The 23,693-nt window shown below is 38.0% G+C and overlaps 2 protein-coding genes across 2 annotated transcripts; one reads left to right on the forward strand and one right to left on the reverse strand.

Annotated features, from left to right (window-relative positions):
* The first annotated feature begins 1,035 nt into the window (after positions 1-1,035).
* On the forward strand, positions 1,036-9,180 carry LOC114080926 (platelet-activating factor acetylhydrolase-like). Its single transcript, XM_027922512.2, has 6 exons — positions 1,036-1,089; positions 1,977-2,090; positions 3,216-3,307; positions 4,480-4,650; positions 7,462-7,610; positions 8,042-9,180. Exons 1-6 carry the CDS (start codon positions 1,036-1,038, stop codon positions 8,182-8,184), a joined length of 723 nt encoding a protein of 240 aa, XP_027778313.2. The 3' UTR covers positions 8,185-9,180.
* A 1,903-nt stretch (positions 9,181-11,083) lies between these two features.
* LOC114080925 (tudor domain-containing protein 6) lies at positions 11,084-23,693 on the reverse strand. Its single transcript, XM_027922511.2, has 5 exons — positions 17,642-23,693; positions 15,959-16,086; positions 14,934-15,023; positions 12,021-12,084; positions 11,084-11,127 (listed from the first exon to the last, which is right to left on the reverse strand). Exons 1-5 carry the CDS (start codon positions 23,691-23,693, stop codon positions 11,084-11,086), a joined length of 6,378 nt encoding a protein of 2,125 aa, XP_027778312.2.

The following is a 23,693-nucleotide window of genomic DNA, read 5'->3' on the forward strand; positions in this document are numbered from 1 at the left end:
TAGGGCCTAGCTAAATTACTGAGGCTGGCTTCCAATTTGTGATCCCTCTGCCTCAGCCTCCCAAGTTGCTGAGATAACAGGCATGTGCCATCATGCCCAGAAAGAATATTTTATTTTCTGATTCTTTACTAATAACAGAAGAGTTGAGACATGTTTGCCCTTGTCTCTTGCCAGGAATGGATTTTGCTTGATCGGCTTGTTAGCTCTGGACAGAAATTCCAGATTTGAAACTGACATTTTCCAGATTTGAAACTGACATTTTACTATTTGTTTTGGTTTGCCTTTTTGTTTCAAAAAAAGCAAGTAGTGCCTAATGAGAACTTAATAGTGATGGAAAAAGGGAAATCAGAATTAGTGGTGGTCATGCTTGAATTTGGATCTCTCAGCTGAGATTTGAAGAGCAAGTAGGTTTCAGCAGTAGATATGAAGTCTACATTTAAAAAAAAGAAGTGACATCAATTTAAATATCTAATAGAATGTATGATCTGAGCTTTCACTTTTGATCACCTTCTCTATGGTTGAGGAGGCAAAATTGAAGAAAATTATTTTCAGTCTTTATTATTTAAAAAATGATTAATTTTTAGCCAGGTGTGGTGGTGCACTTAAAGTCCTCAGGGATATTAAGGCAGGAGGATCTCTGGAGCTCATTAGTTCAAGACTAGTTGGGCAAAATAGGGAGAGACACCCCCCATCTCCAAAAATATTTTGAGTGTATATTCCCACTGATTTAAAACATTAGAAAAGAGAAAATTAGATATAAGGATTACAAATTATTATTAGTTTCTAACTATATAAACTCTCCAATGATAAACTTTTCAAAAATTTAAAAAACATTTATTTTGTCTCTCTCCCTCCTCTTCCTCTTCAATTTCATGTATCTTTTTCTGGGATCCTGGAAAATTCTCTTAATTCTCTACATGATATTTTACTTTGGCCTAAACATAATCACTTCATGATCATACAAACTCTTAATTAAATGTCCTTTAAAATATTTATTAGTAAAGCAATACATTTTATTGTAAAAGATGTAAAACAATGATAAAAAATACCCAGGAACAAGGAGAGGAGGAGACTTTTCGAAAACAGCAGGTACTTTGCCATGAGAAGAGAGGTGTTCTGGTGGCCTAAAGCATGTATGTAAAAAACAATGACATTTGTTAATTTAATTTTACACATGGCAAACTATGCTCCTGGCTCTCCTACTTCCCATTACCAAAAGATCTATCAGAAGATATCCAAGTAGTAAGATTTCCTTAACAAAATGTCTGGTTCACAGTAAAAGTAAACGCAAGTCTGTCTGGCAGAGTTCTCTGGTATTGAAACTTATAATTTTAGAATCTCAAAAGTGATAGGAAATAAACTAATAGATCCCCCACTCCTGCAGGCAATAGGAAAAAAAAAGACTTCAGAGAGGCAGTATATAACAGTGCTAAGAGTACAGTCTTCATAATCCAACTTCCTACGTTTGAAAGTTGAACTCTACTAGCTTCATCACTTTGCTGTGGGCTGAACCAGGACAAGTTCATCTCTTTTGCTTCCGCATTTTATCTGTTACAAAACAGTGAGTTATAATAGCAGTGTCTATCTTACAGAGCTGTTGGGACAATTAAGTGAAATAAAGCATATTTATTGTTTCTTTGTTGTTGGCATTTTACATATGGTATGGCATTGAAGTTCACCCACATTTTATTGATGTAAACATTGTTATATAATCAGTGGAAGCCCAGGGAGGTTAAGTAAATCATCTGAAGTTACACAGCACCTAAGCACAGAGCCAGGATTTGAACTAAGCTATACTTCCCTGTGAAGCTGATAACCATGTCCCCATGTCAGCCTGCACTCTAATCATTAATCACTCAGATGTTTCCAGTTTATAACAAACCAACTATTTTCCCAAATGCAACCGCTATACAAACTTTAAGATAAATGTTAAAATCTTTTACTTTATCATTTCTTTCTTCTATTAATCCTATTAGGTGCAGCAGAGAGCAAAAGAATGTTCCGAGGCTCTCAATGTGATTCTTGACATTGCTAATGGAACGCCAGTGAAGGACGTGTTAAATTTAGGGTTTGATGTGCAACAATTGAAGGTGAGCTTTAAAAAAGCAATGTCCCTACCTTGACCCATTGTCCTTTATTGTTGATGTTGTCTGATTTTCAGCTATATTGCAGGATAAAGAGTTATTAAAAACAAAAACAAACAAAAAAACATTTAAAAATACAGGCAAAGTAGTACAGCAATGAAGAGTGTATTAGGTTCAACTACAAATGAAATGACCAAGGGTCAGTTTTCATCCACAAAAATGGCATCTTCATATAGATCAACCTAATACCTCCAGGGGAATTATTATAATTTCTTGGACTGCTCCTACATGTTCTTGAACTTGAACTTGAAAAGTTGATTAAAAGTTTTGGACACAATTTTGGGAGCGAGTAGAAGAATATCAGACAGAGTGGACAGCATAAGCAAAGACTCAAAAGTGTTCAGGGGTAGGGTAGGGTGGAGTGCAGGAAGCAGGGGAACTAAAAGGAGTTTAGTTTCAGGATAAGATGAGGATCTGTCCTCCAGGTCAATGAAGAGTTTGCAGTCTTTCAAGCAGCCTCTCTCTCTCCAATATTCAGGCCTTTGTACATGTTGACCTCTTGGCCTGACATACCCTTCCCCGCAACTAACTCCTTCCTCATTGTTAATACTCTAGTCAGACATCATGCCCTCCAACAAGGGTATGTGGTCCCCAGAGCCTGTCCCTGTTTGGGTTAGCTGTCTATCAGATGAGCCCCTTGGCATATTGTATTGCATCAGGCATCTGTAGCACTTCCTTCCCTGATAGACTGTGAATTCATTGAAAATGAGGTTGCACTGCCTGGCATGTAGGAGGTACTCAGCAATGCTCAAGGAATGACTAAACCAATAAACATGGGCTGGGGAGAGGCGGAAATCAGCACTGATGTTGAAGTTTCAAGTGTGGGTGACTAGGAAGACCATGAAGTACTTCTGAATTCTTACAAATTATTTATATACACATATATACACACATCTAAGACATGATATATGTATATGTATGTATATGTGTACATTATATTTTGTAGGAAATCAAGTACTTACTCATTGCCTGTGAAATGAGTAATGACTGTATGATTGACAAGATCATGTAATCTATTCTTCTAACACCATGTGTGATAGTTATACATGTTTATTATGCTTTTTCACATAGGGCTCCATCGATAGGAATAAAATAGCAGTAATTGGACATTCTTTTGGTGGAGCAACAGTTATTCAAACTCTTAGCAAAGACCAGAGATTCAGGTAAGAAAATAAGACAAAGCAAGAGATGAGTAAATTATTAGAAGAGTGGGAATAAGAACACATGTGAGATATAATGTTTTTGTTGAAGTCTTTGTGAAGAAGGGATGTTTCCAGGTTTATAAGTCAATCTCTTTGCCTCCATCAGACACTCTATATAAATTTTCCTAAGTGGAAACCATTTTCTTCTCCTGCTATTAAAAACTCCCCACCACTGTAAACTTCCACCCGTCATTCTTATTTATCTGCTCAAGAGCTTAATGTTTTCACTTGGAAATTTATCTTTGGACACATCTCTTCTCACATGATAATTGTGATAATAATATTGCCATCTTATACTATTTCTAGACTTTTCTAATAAGCAGGGTTTTTTAAAATTAGTTTTTCTCCCTCTATCTTTAAGGTATAGCAGGATGTAAAAGCACACAGTTATTTGTGTAGGAGTCAGGACCAGACCCCACCCAGTTTTCTAATTTGCAAAAATATTTTCTTTATTGAACTGCTTAATTCCAGACTGGTGAGATCACATAGAACCAACCATATGGAAAGTAGGCAGGATCATTTGTGAAATTTAACCTGAAATTGCTTAAAATCTATTTCAATTTCTTCTTTTATCCACTGAGCAATCAGAAGGGTTTTTCAAAAGGTCAGGAAACATAGTATAAACTTACTTGTAAAAAGAAAAGTTAGTGACATTTTAAATGATATGCTTCCGACATCATTCTGTAACTCCCAGACAATTCTTCAGGTGAAGCAATGAATTCATTTGTTCCTCTGGACCAGGTATAATAAATACACTATGAAGTGCCCTGAAGCTCTGGAAACACAGATGAATTGGTTCATTTATTGTACTTTTGAGACACCTCACAGTTTTGAAGAAATTACTACTTATTTTTAAAATTTATTTTGAAAACAATGTAACAAAATTGAACAATAAAAGTCTTAAGGAAATGTCTTTTCATAGGTTGCAATTCCTAAACACCTCCTACAGAAAATGATTATGTAATGCAATTCTGCTACCTTATAAAACTAGTGATATCCCTTTTTCACACAGAAGTATAATAGCTATTATACCCAGCAAGATAACCCAAAATACATTTGGTGTGTTAGGAAGCCCTATATGTTGGCCAGTGTGTAACTAGCCTTTCTTCATCACTGTTAACAAATATCTGCAGGTGTGGCATTGCCCTTGATCCATGGATGTATCCAGTGAGTGATGATATGTATTCCAAAGTTCCTCAGCCCCTCTTCTTTATCAACTCGGAACAATTCCAGTCTCCTAATGACATCAAAAAAATGACAAAATTCTACCTACCTGATAAAGAAAGAAAAATGATTACAATCAAGTGAGTATTAGTAACGTACTCCATCTAAAACAGAAACTGGGAACTTGGACAAATGTCAACAGACACTATTTTGTGACCATTACAGTAATGTTAAATCAGTTATTTAAACTTTCAATAAGGAGCATGTTAGATGATCTCAGTTTCTAATTACATTTACTCTTTTTAAAATGAAAATACTTTCAGTAGTGTTAACATATATAGTGTAAGTACCAGTAATTTAAATTTGCATTAGGCTATGAACACCTTTTATCTAAAAACATTTTGGAGGTGGGATGCAGGAACAAAGTATTCTATACTTATTGCCAGGCTAGGAACTCCTAAAGAAAAAGTCAGATCTTCTACCGTGCTGACCTGTTGGGAAAGAATCGGAGATTATTAATTCCTTGGAGCTTTAACAAGTTGCCCTTGAGGGTTAGCATTATGCTTTCATCATGAATATGAGAAAGAACTCCAAATAGGATTTTGAACCCCAGTTTATTTAGGAAAAAGAGCAGGAAGGATTCATGTAGAGTAGTTCCTGCCCCCATCTGCAATTTTCATTTCTATACTTTTGTTTTCTATAGTTTTAGTTACCCATAGTAGGGAAACATTAATGAGAAAAATTACAGAAATCAGCAATTCATCAGTTTTAAGTGTGTGCCAGGCTCAGTAGCATAATGAAATCTTGTACCATTGCTGCATGTTGCCTGGGACATGAACCATCCCTTTGTCCAGTGTCTCCACACTATATATGCTACCCACTTGTTAGTCACTTAGTGCCATCTCCGCACTAAGAGTGTCACAGTATCATAGTGCTTGTGTTGAAATATGGTTCAATAAGATATTTTGAGATCACATTCATATCATTTTTATTATAGTATATTATTAAAATTGTTCTATGTTATTGTTATTACTAATATCTTTTTAAAATATTACGGTTTTTTTCATACCTTATTTTTTTTTATGAGGTGCTGAGGATCAAACCCAGTGCCTCACACACGCTAGGCAAGTGCTCTACCACAAGCTACAACCCCAGCCTTGTTATTGCTAATATCTTACTGTACCTAATTTATAAACTTTATCATAGGCATGGATATATAGGAAAAAAACATTATGTGTAGGTTCTGTATTACCTGTGATTTCGTGTACCTCCCTTGGACAGAGGGGGAACTACTAGAGTATGGGCAATAGCCACTATGGAATCAGAAAATGGAGGAGTCTTTTCCAACTGAAAGTGTTCTTAGAAGGGATGGCACTCAAATTTGATCTTGTATCATTGAAAGAGTTTAGATAGATTTAAGGAAGGGTCTGGGTATTTCAGGTAAAGGCTTCAAGTTAGTTTATTTGTATGTGCAATCTAGTTCTGAAACATGCTACAGATCACCTATCCCTCCCTCAAACTTATTTCCTTCTCGGTTCTCATGTTTTTTTCTTCCCTTTTTCTTTCAAGAAATCTTAAAGAATAGCTTGCATTTAATATTTCATGCACTTCTATACACTCTTCAATGCTTGCAATCTAGTTTCCTAAGCCCCCACCACTGCACTGACAGTGCTTCAGCTCACAGCACACACAGCCTCTGCAGTCCCAGTCTTTCTCACCCATCTGCCATGAGCTTCTCTTTCTAGTATCCTGAATCATTCATCCCACTCCCTATTTTTCTCTTCTCAGGCCATCTCCCCCTTCATCCAGGCTTCTGCTCTCAGCTCTCTCATGACCCTGTCTGTATTTATCTTCTTAATGTTTCTGACACTCAAGTTTCAGCTGGAATGTGGGGAAGAGGGAGAGGGAGACAGCTGCTGTGCTTTGAGCTTAGGTGGCTAAAAGAATGATGCTTTGCTTCTTGGAACCGGTAAAGAGAGGAGAAAGAGTTGCAGTGGGGGAGACTGGTCTGAGGTTGTGCTTTAGCCTTGGAATTTCCCGCCAAGTTGAAAGTCTAAGTAGAGACATCTGGCCACAAATTAGAAATGTACAGAATTTGCCTGCTATTGTAGAAGAAACCTTTGGAATATAAGATGCTGCAAAATGAGAAAGGAACTGGTACAATAATAGAATCTGGAGGAATGCCTACACTTAGATGGAAGAAGAATCAAGTCAGAAATGAAGGTGAGATGTCAAGGAAATGAACAGAGGTGCAAGAGAGTCACCAAGTATCAAAAAAAGAGGGGAGCCTTCTATTAGATGTTAGACTGTTGATGAATGTAGACCAATACTGGGGCAGATCTTTGTCATTGTTATCATTTAATAGATAAAAAGGGTTAACTCTGGAATATTTTGGCAAAGAACATACACATATTGGGCTGGGGATGTGGCTCAAGCGGTGGCGCGCTCGCCTGGCATGCGTGCGGCCCGGGTTCGATCCTCAGCACCACGTACAAAGAAAGATGTTGTGTCCGCCGAAAACTAAAAAATAAATATTTTTTAAAAAATCTCTCTCTCTCTCTCTCTCCTCTCTCTCTCCTCTCTCTCTCTTTAGAAAAAAAAGAACATACACATATAAGTATTGGGTGTGAGGGACAGGCTCTGACTTCAAGGCCTTTCAATACCTAGCACATTCCATTTACTGAAATCGGAAGTATTAAAAAGTGGGAATCATTTCTTCTAAAATCAACACACTAGGATTCTTTTTTTTTTCTAGCTGGAGAGGACTATACTTTAGGGTCCCTAAATGAATAGCTTGTGACCCAGGAATACATGTAAGAAGATCAGATTGCAAGTTTTCTTTCCTTGACTTTCAGTAAACAAGCTAATGGGGCCAGGATCTTTCTTGCACCCTAACTACAAAAGTAATTTTATCAAATACATGTGGTGTAAATTTCTCATTTCTCTTTTAGGGGTTCGGTTCATCATAATTTTGCTGACTTCACTTTTGCAGCCGGTAAAGTAATTGGACACATATTCAAATTAAAAGGACATATAGATTCAGAGGTTGCTATTGATCTCACCGACAAAGCTTCATTAGCATTCTTACAAAAGTATTTAGGTAAGAAATGAATCTTATTTCCTAAACTGATGTTCTCCGATAACCCTGTGTTATTTAACAGTCTAGTTTTAACTATTTCTTTACAATTAAACAAAGCAGTAAATCAATTTGAAAGCAAAAATTTGAGAAAGCTTTGCTGCTTTGCATTCTATTTATCATAGAAAGCAAATCTACTTGTTAAGAGTTAGTTTCTCCATAAAGTCTGGGAGAGACTTGCCTCTTGGAGATACTGATGGAAAGAAGGGTGCCTCACTCCTACCTCTCAACTTCTTGTAGCTGATGAAGCCCTGGGGTAGCTGACATGGAACACCTTGCCACTAAGGTCACTGTGCAATTTGCATAATGTATAATTCTACAGTGCCACCTAGAGGTGCTGTACTGTTCAGTGCTCACAAATGTTTAATATGTTTATTAACATTTATATTTTGTAGGACTTGAAAAAGACTTTGATCAGTGGGACTCTCTGATGGAAGGAGCTGATAAGAATCTTATTCCAGGACCAACAATTCATACACTCACCCAACCTGACACTCCACAGGACTCTATGGGAATAGAGAAAGAGAATATAGATTAAAAGAGCTTTTTTAAAAGTTTCATTTAAAAACTGAGAGAGCAAGAATCTTAATTGTATTTTCCCAAATAATTCATACCTTAAATTTTAGTTTATACCGTAATAGTGATTGAGTTGAGGTTTGGATTAAAAACTTTTTCCTTTAAAGAAAGAATGCAATATACAAAAATCGTAGCAGCCCAAATTATATTTTTATTTAGTGGATCCTTTTTTGTGTTAAAATTAAAATTGGCTTTTACATTATTTTAATTAATGGAAGTGTATTAACAATAGGCACAATGCTAATGAAAACCTGTTGTGATGAGATTCCCTAAACTTACAGTAAAAACAGATGTTCTTGTCTTTTATTCTCTGTTAGCAGTAGTAGAATTCAATTTTAGCAACCTGGTATTCTAGGATAAACTTGGCAGTGTTTAACTTTCAGTCATGATAAGAAAACTTAGATCTGGTTGATAATAAAGTCATTGTTTTAATGCAGGACTGGTGATACTATACAATTTCAATATGGTAAGGAAATGGGGAGTGGACCAAGGTTGGGAGTGCTAGGGACAGGGCAGAGGCTTATAAAGCAAGTTGGCAATTTGTTTGCATTTTTAAATGTTCTCTCCCATGCATTCTATTTACTAAACAAAAGTGCCCTTGGTGTTACAGCTATGAAAGACAGGCCAGGGATTCCAGCTATAACAAATTAATATAGTTATTCACCTAAAAACTGAAGGATAACAGAGGCAGCATTCTGAGTTACATTTAACCACTTTGTTTTCCCAATAAATATTTAATGGACATTTTAAATTTTACATGTAGTAATAATATAAGTAGAATAACAGTTAAATGGAGGTTTATAAATATCTTAAAATATAGACACTCGGGCTGGGGATGTGGCTCAAGCGGTAGCGCGCTTGCCTGGCATGCATGCAGCGCTGGGTTCGATCCTCAGCACTACATACAAATAAAGATGTTGTGTCCGCCGAAAACTAAACAATAAAAATTTTAAAATTCTCTCTCTCTTTTTTTAAAAAAAAACATATAGAAACACACTTATACATCTGGGAATTATGGAAGATGATTTTGTTTCCTAAGGAATACAAAACTTTATGCTGCTCAATAGTTAAGTGTATATTTTGGCCTAAATATGATGTTCTTAGAAATTCTTTAGAATTTTAAGTTAGCCTGTGTGAACAAGGAAATCAGTACTTTGTCTGGTTGATACTTCAATCCCTATCTCTTCCACCCATTTAATAAGTAACTATGTGATTTGGCACCTCAGGCCATCTTCAGTGGTTTAAGGTGCAAAATCATTCATTCTGAGAAATTTGAATTCTCCTTCCCGATAGTCATTCAAGTTATTGTTTTAATAGGGAGTTAGGCCATACTCGAGACAGAAACCTTTCTACAGTCTGACCCTGGTGCATCTTCTCTGACATTTTCTCCTGGTAATCACATGCTCATTTACTGCCCTCCTTATCCTACAGCAGGCAATATATTCACCTACCTCAGTTATTTTTAATACAAACCTCTCTCCTCTCCACTTATTGAAATGGTACTGTTTTTAAAGTTCTTAATTCCCTCTTCCCATTAGGCTTCAGGGGCTAACTGTATTTTATACCCATGCACCTTCTTTCCACTCATATGGCAAAACTTCCCCTTACTGACTTTACAAATGGACAAACATTGCCATTGTATTGACCTCTCATTCAAGAGCAATATTTTTACAGTCCTTTGTTTGTGGCACATGCAGATGCCGAAAGGAGAAAACAATTGCTGAAAATATCAGCCATGGGTTAAGTTTGAAAAATAAACAGCATAGTGCACACTGGGTACTTTTCAGGAAAGAGAAGGGAACATTTATTGAGTTCTCTTTTCTGGGCACTTCACATAAATGATGTGAAATGTTTTATTATCACCAATTTACAGATGAAGAACATCAAAGCTCAAAGATATTATATAACCTGCCCACGCCACATATCTGTTAAGCAGCATTTAACTAAGAACTATTTCCCAAAGGTAGAATCTGTTTCCAAAAGCTAGGATCTGTATATGACCCATACAAAACCATGTTCCAAGGCACAGCCTTTGAAGTTAGATGAGTGTGAGTTTGATCAAGCCTCTGAGACTCCCAATTGGCCTGGGCAAATTATCTAACTTCTCTAAAAAGCTTACTTTTCTTACCTATAAAATATGGGTAAAATAAACATGTCCCTCAAAGTTGATGATTAAAATGTGGAAATGACTTTAAAGTGCCAGCTGAGTGTGACTCATACACAAAAACTAACATTAAATATGAAAATATTAAAAATCACTAAGCCTCTCCCCCTCCCCAATTACAGGGGAGGAGAGACGGAACCACAGATGAAATGAAATGAGACCACCACAGCTTTAAAGGATAAACTTTATTCAAATTTTGTGTCATATTAGCATACTTCCAAATTCAAACAGAATAATAAATTTTTAACTAGACAGACAAGGCAAAGCTTTAAAATTAAAAAAAAAATTCTGAAGGAGAAACTGCCAACAAAGTCATCCTCCTAAGTAGCATCGTGTAATGTTCTTGTCTGTCGTAAACCTATGTTTTTCTATGTTAATGTAAACACTATATTGAAAAGGTACCAACAGTTCCTTTGAAATGTGAGTAGTGTGTTAGCAAATTGTTCAGCAAAATAAATCTTCCAGCTGAATAAAAGCACTAGACAATTCAAGGCAGAGGAAATTTCCCAGAGCCAGCCACACATACAGAATCCCACTACAAATACCCTGTACAGTCAACCTGAGACATAGTTTAATTCTGATACATATCAGTTTTCAAAAACGACAACTTCCTGTGGTTAATGCCTTCTATTTCCTCAGACACACTTGATCTGGATGAGATGCCACTGGTTCACGAGCAGCTTCGGACCAGTCACACTTAGGGATCCACACTTAAATCCACATCACCTGCTGACCCCTTTTCTGAAACAAGATGAGAACAACCTTAAGTTGAGAAAAAAAAAAAAAAAAACCTAAGAACAAGACAATCGTTTAAATGAGTTCTACAATGACAAAGTTAAAGTTCTCTAAAGGTGGTAGAGGAAAAGGTAAGTTCTAATTACTACAGAGAATTATTCCTGTAGAAATTATTTTATTTTTTATTTTGTGAGTATTTTGGTACTCACACTACACATATTATCAAAGATATTATATAACCTGCCCACTTTTTAAAGAAACTTTTAAAAGTTTCTTTAAAAGATTACAAAATGGGTATATTTTATATTTTGTTAGAATGAGGTTAACAAGGCTGATAACCAATAGGACTTCCATTATTTTTGATTAGTGTGTGCTTTTCACATAATACTAAAGCCACCAAGAGCTGATTTCATTCTGAATGTGCCTCAGTTGTAAGAACAAATATGCTATTTATGAACAGCAATGTGTAATAACTGAGAACATGCAACCAATTGGATTTTATCATATAGATAAACTAAAAATTCAGGAAGAAATTATAAAAGATTAACATACAGCGGTCATTTGAACATAATTAAGAAAAATCCCTTAAAGTCTTTTAAAATATAAATTCACCAGACCTACAATCTAACTTTCAAGATTAATTCAATCAACCAACAAATTCCTTTGACATTTCAAAATATCTTCCTCATGCTTAGAGACATGTCTCATTTATTTTTTACCTAACCCTTCCCACCCCACACACAAAACACACAACACTCCCACCACCACTACCACCACCACCACACAAAACCTGTGCTGCTATCATTCAAGAAAATTGACAGACTCAGGATAATGGTGTTTTTAAACACTTGGAAAATGCTGGGTAATAAAAGTATTTTGTTTTTCAAAAGACGAGTTACCTTTAAATGTGGTATCATCTGATGACATGAAGTAAAGATCTTTTCCCAGTGTGTGGAATACAGCCTAACAAAAGGAACCTTTGAATTACAACCAATTTTCAAATGAAAGTACAAAGTAGTTAAAATCAGAAACAGGATCATAGATAAGCCATAACAAAAAAGGAAAACAAAAAGTATTTCTTTTAAAATTATGACAATCTGGTTTTATAGTAAAGAATCACCTCATGTACATTTCCTATTTTTTGATTACTCATGTTTCTGGAACGTCTCCATTGGTACCCTTTTCCAAGCTTGAGCTCCCAGACCCTTGATGACATCAGTCTTTGGTGAGGGAAGGAGAGACATCACTGCTCAAGGGGCCACTACTGTCCACTGAGTGTCACAGATGATTAATGACCCAGTGAAGAGGAATAGTCCTCTGATGCTCCTTTCAATACTAATAGTATCATGTGCATGCTTGATGTGATACAGAAACTGATTCCTGAGACATTTTCTTATGACAAAATGAAATAGTCCAGGTTTAAGAATTCCTTAAAAATATAATCAGAAAGACATGGAGATCGTGATTTAATATGTCATAAAAAGTTGCACTTAATTCAATACCTCATAATATTCACTTTTTAAGGAAAACTATTTCATTTGAAGATGTGTATTCTTATTTAAGGCTCCCTCACATGTAAGGAAAGGCTCATTTAAATCCCATTAATAATCAAATAAAAAACTGGAAAGCGTTACTCATAAGTAGTTTTTACATATATGCTTACTGGCTTAAAGCCAGTATGTGTGTGTGTGTATATATTCATACATATGTAAATATATGTGTGTGGGTATTAAATAGACATAAACCTAATCTACTTTAAATATACATGCTATTTAAACTATATAAGTATGTACTTGAATGCATACATATATGTACTTAAATGCTTTAATATGTACATATGCACTTTAGTTTTACATAGTCCTAGTTTTTTCTCTTTGGCATGTATAGGTACTTAATCCAACTAGAATCCTGTATGTACATATATATATCTTTGACTGTGGATTCTTCAAAATTAATAGAGATATCAGAATATAAAAAAAGGATCAGTAAATATTGATGCAAAAAGTTTAGCAGGCTGTTACCTTTGATAAGGAAACAAAAATGGAGTTGACAAAAAAGGTGAATTTTCCATTGTTTTTGATGGACAACATTTTCAAATGAACTAACTATCCAACACTAAGAGAAACAGTATAATGCATTATGGCTCATGAATGTCATGCAATTGTTAAATACATTTGCAGCCTTCTGGCTACAGCTGAGATGGAGCAAACTTACTGTAGCCTCTCTTTCACTCATTACAGTGAAAATTCGGGGCAGAATTAAAAAAGCAAACATTTGAGAACTCTCAAAGGCAAACAGGAACAGGTGGATTGACATCTAAAGTAAAAATCTGAAAAACAGTTCACAATAAGGGTGAGTTTCACAAGGCTTTTCTTTTTCTTTTTTAACTTCTTTATGGGATGGTTCAACCTAAGAAAGTGCTGAATTAAAACTGCCCAGCTGAATGGACTGCAAAACTCAGAGAAATCCCATATTTCTAGCCAGAAATTACAGAAAAGGGCCCTCGAATGCTACAAAATAGGGAAATTCCTCTATGTTTTTTCCCCCTTATTTGTCTTCTGGTCCCACCTGATAACCACCCGGTGACAAGAGTGGCAATGCAGATGCCTGAAAATGTGAAAGAAGCCCTGTCTCCCTGGGCAGCAGAACCAGGAAAAGGGCTTCTGTTATCTTTAGAGCAGGAGGAAGGAATTCTTATTTTCTCTCTCTTCTTCATCACTATCACTCCAAACAGAACTGCAGGTCTGAGCAGAGGGAAATACGAGTGCTTTCTGGTCAGGGGACCCAAAAAAAACAGGCCTCTGAGGAGCTAAATAAAAGAGAACCCTTGGAGCCAGAAGGTATAGAGGAAATGATCTGGGAAATTTTAACCCCTAATACCATATATGAACTAATGAAAGACGTAAGATCACCCCTGAGCTATGTTAGGCAGAATAAGACCAAAGAAGCCACTGGCCACTATATAAAGTGCCAAGTCCCAATCTAACGGCTGAGTGACCTATGTACTTACTGAACAACACAGTCAAGGTTTTGAAAATGGAACTGACTGACATGGGAATCACCAACTACTGAATGAGAGACAGGTGTGAACCTGATTGGGTTAATAACCTGCTAAGATAAAAAAAAAAAATTCAACATTCTCCAGAAGATTTTAGCAGAACCCAAGTCTTAAAACAAAAGACTCAAAATGTTCAAAATGTGATCCAAAATTACTCAACATACAAAGAACCACAGATAGCCGACCTTTTCCCTGGGAAAAAGACATCAGGCAGATGCAAACCCTGAGATGACCAGATATTGGACCAAGCAGACAAAGACTGTGAAGCAAACAGGATAAATTCAAATGCCCAGACACATCGTAGAGTAAGAGAAACTGCCCACCATATAGTCCTAAATGAAGAACAGAATATATAAGTATATGCACTGTAAAATCAACCGGGTCTAAACAAACTGAATAATAATCTATTTTTCCTTGAATGGATATGTTATCGGTGATTGTTACTTCCTCATTTTAAATTTTGCCATATTTCCCAGAATTTTTTTGCATCAAACGTGTATTTTAGAAGAGTCATGAACATCAAATAATTTTTATTCTTTAACCCTCAAAGTGAAAATCAAGGAGAAAAACATTAATAACTAATTCCCCCAAAATGAAAGTTGGCATCAAGTCCATGAACACTGGTTTTGTCATTGTTTTTTTTTTTTAACTGTTGTTCTTAAAGTAATTTTTTTCTTCATTTTTCCTCACACAAGGGCTTTAGAAGTAGTTCATTACAGAGCTCTCATTAATTAATGTCTACAGAATTCCATACCTCAGATGGACTCCTGTCCAATTTGGGTATGCCATTCCAAACGTCTTCAGGGTTCACTGTCTCCTCCACACCATTGGAAAGGTTCAAAACCTACAAGAGAAAACAAAGTTTAGTAAAAAGTGGTGATTTATGTTCCTCAGCAATCCTTAAAATGAGAGGTTTCACAAGATAACAAAAATGACTGTTTTAAACCAGTTTCAATCTTGTGTTTCAAACTCAGTGCTCCTTCAGTTCAAATACATATTGAGTAAACATCTGAAGATCAACCATGAATAAAATGTAGAGCTCAAGTGTCCAAACCCTAGAGGTCTGCTCCCATATGTTTATGTGCAAGAATATAATACATGAAATGCATAAAGCTCTTTTTCTGAAGGGGGGTCTGAAGATGAAGGGACCTTTAGAAAATAATTTCAGTGAATGCTTCCCAGATGAGGTGATAGCTACAGTAAATCTTTAAACTGGAATTAACCATTTGGGGAATGGGTGGGAATACAGGCAAAATAGAACTGTAATCAACAATTTAAAAAGCACACCAGGTGATTTTGGTACAGGTGGTTTTCAGATTGCAGGAAAAACACAATCAAATGGAAGTCCCTAAAAAGTTTTGTACAAAAATAATTGGTTGGATTTGCCTTGATCAATTCATAATAGCAGTGTGGACAATGAATTGAAAGACAAGAAGTAAATCAAATGGAAGATTATTCAAGTGATGTAGTTGTGAAATGAGAAACTTACCTAACATAGAGGCACTGGGTATAAACAGTTCCAAAAAAGAGATTAAGAAGTGCAACGTGTGGAACTTGGGACTATAGGATTTTTGAGTTATGGGAGATAAAGTGGGCTGAATGATTCTTTCTAGGATTCTTATAGATGGATATTTATAATCTTATAGATGACTTCCTTATTACATCAAATTATCACGGGAACAAGCAAGTAAACATCTACCAATTGTATTCTGTAGTTTATTAAATTCCTTAATAATCTGCAAGTGTATTTTGAGATAAAACTATTTAAATCTCACTTACCCTTGTGCCTTCTTCAGCTATTTCCAAAATCACACATTTAGACCACGTATTTCTTAGACTTGACCACACAACACATTTGGACCCAACAGAAAATCCTTTCAGAGTGTAGGTGTTCCGTGGTGGTTGAGCTGCCAAATTGAATAGGATAAGACTCAAGGTATACCTCTTGATTCCTTAATGTGAAATATACAAGCAAAGTACTTTTCTAATCTATGATTATTACTCCTACGTAATCAGTATCATGCAATTACTATGTGGTGATAATAAGCTCTCTCTTTTCCTCAATTTTATTTTAAATATTATTTTAAATTCTTCCACTGCTGCCTCCCCAGATAATCCCTACTGCTTTCCTTAAAAAAAAAAAAAAAAATCAGCAGAAGGATGTAATGTGAACTAACTTCCCTCCCTCCCTACCTCCTTCCTTCCTTTCTTTCTTTCACTAGGGATTGAAACCAGAGGCACTTAACCACTGAGACACATCCCCAGACCTTTTAATTTTTCGTTTTGAGACAGAGTCTTAATAAGTTTCTCAGGACCTTGCTAAATTGCTGAGGCTGCTTTTGAATTTACAATCCTCCTGCCTTAGCCTCCACAGCTTCTGGGATTACAGGGGTGTGCCACCACACACAGCAAATTTTATTTTTAACACTGAAAATTACTATTGAAAGTGGGACTTTTATTACCAGTGGTGTTGTCTATGGTTTTCACAGCCATTCTTACATCAAAGCAGCATGTTGCCAGCAGATCTGTATCACAATATGACAGAGCTAGTGTACAGTGTGACATTGGAAAGAAATAGCTAATTAGAGGCTAATAATTACATAAGATAAGACACACCCACAGGATGCCATATCATGCAATTAAAATATTTGGAAAGCATTTTAAGGGATTAAAATGCAGGATTCAGGGCTGAGATTGTGGCTCAGCAGTAGAGCGCTTGCCTAGCATGGGCAGGACCCGGATTCAATTCTCAGTGCCACATAAAAATAAAGGCATTGTGTTGTGTCCATCTAAAAAAAAAAAAAAAAATCTCTCTCTCTTAAAAAAAAAAAAAACATTAAAATGCAGGATTCAATACTGTATAATAGTATAACCTGCATTTCATTTTTATAACTGTATGCAGAGAGACACTATGCAGATAAAGAAGAAAGTATAGCAATGGTGGTAAAGTAAGATGATTTTCTTACATTTTAAATGAGATTTATCTTTCAGGAACATAGCTTTTAAGCATTTTATTTTTTAACTCAAAATTAATATTTTAGCATACAATAATTTACACTGATTTCACACCCAATTTTTCTTGTTTAAAATGCCCTTCCATAAAAACCAAATCTGACTCATTTCTCTGTTTAATCTTTTTTTCCAAAAACTCAAGAAATTCATATAATTACTGCCTTTTCTTTAAAACCAAAAAGAGCCACGTGCAGTGGCCCATACCTATAATCCCAGTGGCTCAGGAGGCTGAGGCAGAAGGTTAGGATCACAAGTTCAAAACCAGCCTCAGCAACTTAGTCAGACCCTGTCTCAAAATAAAAAATAAAAAGGGCTGGGGATGCAGCTTAGAGGTTGAGCACCCCTGGGTTCAATCCCTGGTATAAAATAAATAAATAAGTAGATAAATAAATCAGAACTTCTGAAGACAGTAAATCAAACCTTAAAGTGAAAGAAAACAAGTCCCCTTACCCGAGGTATGATGTGGTGAAGCGTTATTGTGTTTCCTTCCGTCTCTGGATTCTTCTTCAGAGAACAAAGGTATCAGTGATGAAATGGCACCTCTGTTTTTGTTTTTACATTCTGGAAGTTCTTCTAACATACTCATTTCAACGTGCATTTTGGGGTCACAATTCTTTCCAAGTAGATGCAGTGGTACTCTGTGCTGGTCATCAAAAGACTCCGCACTTGACCTTCTCATGTCCTCTGCACACCTTGATTCTTGGCCTTTCTGACTCACTCTTAAGGACAAAGGATTAGTGTTGTCATCCAGAGACAGCTGGGCTGTAGGTAGTTCTAGTTCTGGCTGTGTCTCAGTTTCACAGTCGAGGGGAAGTTGCACTGTGAAAGGCTCCAGAGTGATTTCCGTGTCATCGCTTTGGGAGAGAGGTACAATCCGGGGCACCAGACATAGCTCCTCTTTGTCATCATCCCCAACTAGAGAATGCTGTAACTCAATGGATTCTAGTTCTAAGAATTCTTTGGATTCATCATCAGGGGAAAGTGGCACCTCAAGTGAATTCAATTCTAACATCTCCTTTGTTTCACTAGGTGGTAATAATGTGTTAAATCCTGTAATTAGGTACGGATCATTAAACTTGGCTTTGTCAACAAAATGGCACTCTACTTCACCTTCCAGCACCTCAGCACCAATTTTGTCTTTGCAAGAGTTTTCAAAAACTTCAAAAATGTTATCACTTCCAAGGTCATAGAACTTACTTGCCTTGTTTTCAATAATGCTTAATGCTTTTTCAATTCTTTCAGCAAATTCATCTGTCCGTGATTCCACATATAATGTTTTATCTTGTATGGCTTTGATACTTGTTTTCTTAAGTCCAATATCAGGACTGGGAATTGCCAGGGATCCCTTTATCTCTGGGCCATTTCTTTCATATGGTAAATCACTCTTGGTCATACTACTCTTAGAATATTTCTTCATTTTCTCATTAATACTTTCACCTTTGCTTTTCAAGTCAACGATAGCTAAAGGGATATCACAAACATCCCTTTTGATTTCTAATATTGTTATTTCCAACACATCTTCTGTTACTATATCATAAAAATAATCATTTCCCTCTTGAGGACATATACCTTCTGAAATATTGAATCCTGAAAGGCAACATGGAAAAGCTTGCATGGGAACCGACAAAAGGTCAGAGGGCATGTTCCAGAGTGCTTTTGGCTCCACACAGTCTTCTGCGTTTCCAAAGTCCAGAAGCCTCACTGATGCAAGATAATCATCACAAATATTAGTGATAAGTGCTCTATAATAATGTCCATCTTCTCTATATTTTACTATACAAGGATCTCCAATGTGAGGACATGTGATACGATCTCTCCAATCTATTACTTGCTTTGCCCTGGTTTGCACTTCTGCTTCTAAATACTGAAGTTTCTCGGTGTCAGCAAACTGACACCAAAAATACTCAGGCCCATCTATCACAGTAGCATAAGCTCTCACAATCTTCATTTTTGGATTATACCAGTTAAGAAATACTGAGGTGTCACTGTTGGATTTCTTAGCAGACTTTGAACAGTCACCTTTAACTATTTGGGTAGAAAGTCCTATTTGAGATTTTTCACTGAAAGCACATCTACTAAGCATATCTTCTGATATGATCCCACGTTCATCAGCAAGAATAACTTCCCATCTATCTTGAAATTCAACAAATTCACATCTTACTTGAGCCTCATCAGTCCTTTGGGAAAAGTGATGCACTATCTCCTTTGAGTTGACAATGTCAGGAACCCAAAGTCCCCTTAAACAGCAATGGATGCATAATCCTGGTAACAGTGCATTAACCAGGTCAAGCCTACCTATTTTGTTAGTGTGAACCATGGAAACATTGCCATAATCTATGAATTGTACAGAGAGAAGGTCATCGGGTTGTTGTTCCTTGACCACAGCACGATACCATAAGTTGTCTTCTGGGAAAACAGCACATATCACATCTCCACTTTGCACAGTTGGCCCCGTATGATATTGGGGCCTCGTTTTAACATCATTTAATCTCTCAGAAAGACGATTGAGCTCAGCTTCATCTTCGGTTAGCTGGACATAAAAGTCTGAAAGATCATTAATGTGTGAAACATACACAGTTGTTTTAAAGCCAGGCATTATCATCTTCTGTGGGAGCTCACAAAATTTTAGAGGCAAATCTTTGTTACAAGCATCTCCTATTCTTCTCTCTGGAAGAGTGGCTTCTAGTTTTGTGGCTTTCAAAGATGGCTCTGCGAAGATTTCTTCTTTCTTTTCTCTTGTTAAAGAAAACACTTGATTACTTTTGTTTCCTGCAGAGTCCTGATACGGAGTGACTAAGTTTGTCTTTGTTGAACTTTGTAAACGTTTAAGCTCCTTACATGCTGAGCTGATCTTAGGTTTGCATCCTTCTCCAAAAATCTCCATGCTACATAATTTGTTCTCTCCTGTCTTACTTAAATGGTCTGTGGGTGACGTCATATTTTCATTTTTTTCTTCAAGAGTTCCAGGTATAGAAGGAAGTGTTTCATTCTCTTTCTCTTTCTTCCTGGTTCGATTTTTGTAGCCAAGTAGCCCTAACTTCTCATTAATGTTAGCATTAATTTGAATACTATCATCATATAGCTCTATAATCAGACGTCCATCCGGATCTTTTGCTACAACCAAGGCCTTCAATGACTTATCTAGAACAGTCTCCTGAAACCATGTTGTAACTTCTTCTGGTATATTACTGGGAATATCAGACAATGAGCATTTAACAGCTTGCATGGGCAAAAGTAAAACATCATAGGCATCACGAGGTATTGAGAGCAGATTGTCACTTGTTATGTAGATATTCCCAAAGTCAACAAAGAAGACTTTAGTTGGCTCTTTTTCTATTACTATCCCTCTGTACCAGTTTCCATCAGTGTACTTGGCAAGGCACAAGGTTCCAGGGATCAAGGGAGATGTTTTTAAATTCAGCAAAATTTTACTTAACTGTGTAATACTACAGGACAACTGTTCTAAAATATTTGCATTTCTTGCCAGCTGGCAATAAAATGTCCAGGGGTCATCGACATGTGTTATATACACTGAATCCTCACTACCAATTTTCATATCATGTGTAGAATAGTAGTAGGAATGTAGCTTAACGGAAGACTCCAGAGGCTTCTGAAGTTTTACTGGTCTTGCTAGTCTCTTTTCTACCAAAAAATGACATGCACTCTGAAAGGGTGTTAGCAAATCTACAACATTAAACAGTTCTTCATCATGTATTGAGGCCAAAGCAAATATTGTGCATTTTAATTCTAGATTGTTTTGCCATGCACTGTCTACAAATTCACTAAAAGCTTGTATTGCTTTTTCATCCCAAACAAAGGGATTTTCACTAGTTGGTTGAATTAAATTATAAAGACTGCACCTAAAAGCCTGAGCTTTAACCTTGAGAAACTCATCACTAATTGAATAAAGATTCTTCACAGAAATAGTATCTTTGTCTCCATAATCTACAAATATTACTTTGACGTGCTCTGAAGATTGGGTCCCACTAATCAGAGCTCTGGACCATTTACCACTTGCTGTTCGCTTTGCCAAACAAGCAGGTGTGGTTCCCTGGTGAAGAGTCATGGTATTTTTGCAGTAGTCCTCAATATCACACATTAAAGTTCTAAGGCCTTGAGTGTTCTTGGTCAGTTGACACCAGAAATAGCCAGGGTTTTCAACATAAGACACTTTGACTTCTACTGTACTTCCAACTTCCAGCTCTTCTTTATAAGAAGAGCCTGGTTTAATTTTCAAGAAATTTGGCATCAGGGGAGAATAAACAGGGGCTTTTTTCTCTTTTTCCTGTTCCCCTTGTCCAGCGGAGATATTTGTAACAACTGTTGTATCAGTCAAAGCTTCTGAAACAGAGATGGTTTTTTCTTTCTCAGCTTTCTGTTCTTCTACCTTCTTGGCGGACGATATTTTGTTTTCAGCAATAAAATGGTTCGAAGCATGCCCTGGGGAGTGAGCATTTACTACAATATTTTCTTTTGTTTCAAATTCCTGATACTTGGCATATCCAGCTTGAGCAATTACCTTACTAATGTTTTCTTCCCCTGCTCTAGATTCATCAAGAATCTCTATAACATATTGATGATCCTGCTTATCAAGGATATGGATAACCAATTCTTTGTGGAGTACAGTCTTTTTAAAAAAGGAAATTGCCTCTTGGCTCCAGGTTTTCCCCAAAGGCCAAATATCGGCAAGGGTGCACTTTACAGCCAAGGCTGGTAGGCGCCTAAATTGAGGAAGCAGCATCCTTACGTCATACCAGTCCACATTTTCTGAATTGCCTCGGTCAACTAGAAATACATCCACACTCTTGTCATCTAATTTGGTGACTATGGCCCGATAGTAGCCATTTTCTTTCCATTTAACACAGCAAAGGTCATCAGGTTCGGGTTTCAAAACCACACCATCCAGCTTACTGGCAGAGGAATAGAAACTGCACATTCTTCTCATAAGCTTGCTGAAGGTGCCATTGTGTTTCCTCAATCTAATCCAAAACTCAGAGGGACTCTTAACAAACTCTACCTGGGCATCATAGAAGGCATTCATCTTCAACTTGATAGACCTTAAGGCTGGGAGTGAAACTTCTTCATCTACTTCTTCTGCCGGGGACTGAGACTGTAGCGCTGGGTCTGGTTCTTCTCCCTCCTCTTCCTCCTCTGTCCCCTGGCTCTGAAGGAATCTGTCAGCCAGGCAACATGACTGTACTCCAAATACACCGTTAAGATTAATCCCATCTTCTCCATACAGGGTAACATAATACACGTGCTCAAAGGAACAATAAAATTCAATCTTTGCATTCACTGCTTGGCCCAGTATCAGTGCCTTCAGGTCACCGACCTGTGACCTAGACCAGCCTCTCCCGCCGTCCCAGAGTCCATACAAGGCACAAGGATAGGTCACCACAGGCATTCGAAAATATTCAGGCAGCAAGTACCGAAGGCTACTACAACTCACTAATTCCTTTCTTCCGTAGTCTACATGAAGCACCTGGGCACAGCGATGTGGTCGAAAAGTCTCAAGCAAGAGCGCCCTGTACCAATGTCCATCCAATCCACAGGATGCACATGGAGAGCCTGGCTTATCTGGGCTCTCCTCCCTCTCCTCCCAGGTAGTACTGGTAGAGTTCTCATCCCCTGTCCCCAGGGAACCCCGGTATACCTGGGCCATGCTCTCAGAGAGGCGGTGGATCTCCTGCGATAGGCTCCGGAGTTGGCAATGAATGCGGTGGGGATGACATACTTGGGTTACCACTACAGGCTCTGTCACGCCCAGCTGCAGCTGGGGATAGAAGTAATCCAGGCCAGGCTGCTCTTGCTTGGGCAGGACTCGCGGAAGAAGCGGGGTCCCGGGGCCCACGCCTGAAGTCGTCAGGTAGTGCTTGAGCAGGGAGCGGAAGAGACTGTCTGGCACCTGCCGCGCCAGGCTGAGCTCCTGCATCTGCTGGAACACAGCCGGGACCTCCAGAAGGACCAGGCGATGTTGGAGCAGCAAGTCCAGCACCCGTCCGTGCGCCTCCTTGCCCTGCAGGTTGCTAAGGAAGTCCACCGCACTGGACGACCAGTGCTGCGGCTCGCCCCCGCCGGTGCCGCCGCCGCCCGCCGGCACTAAGCCGGCCAGCACGCAGCTTAGCACCTCTGAGGGCAGGTGGAAGAACTCGCTTCGCCCGGGCGCCAGCGAGCCCGCGCCGGCCGTGATGGTGCGGCCTTCATCCAGCAGAAAGACGCGGCTTTCCTGCGCCTGGCGGCTGACCACGCGGCAGCGGTGCCACAGGAGTCCCACCTGCACCAGGCACAGCTCGCCGGGCGAGGCTGTGGCGCCGCCCAGCGCCCACGGGCCGCGCGTGGCTGCAGCTTCCTGGATCTCCCGGCTCAACCGCACGTACTCTTCCCGCCGCTGACCCACCAGTCCCCATAGCTGCACCGGGATCACCTCGGGATGCACATCAACGAAGGACACCCGCAGGGTCAGCGAGGCCCCGGGCGTCGGCAGCCCGGGCTTCGAGCTCAT

The sequence above is a fragment of the Marmota flaviventris genome, chromosome 6 (genome assembly GCF_047511675.1).
Source record: "Marmota flaviventris isolate mMarFla1 chromosome 6, mMarFla1.hap1, whole genome shotgun sequence".
NCBI classification, from domain to species: Eukaryota; Metazoa; Chordata; class Mammalia; order Rodentia; family Sciuridae; genus Marmota; species Marmota flaviventris.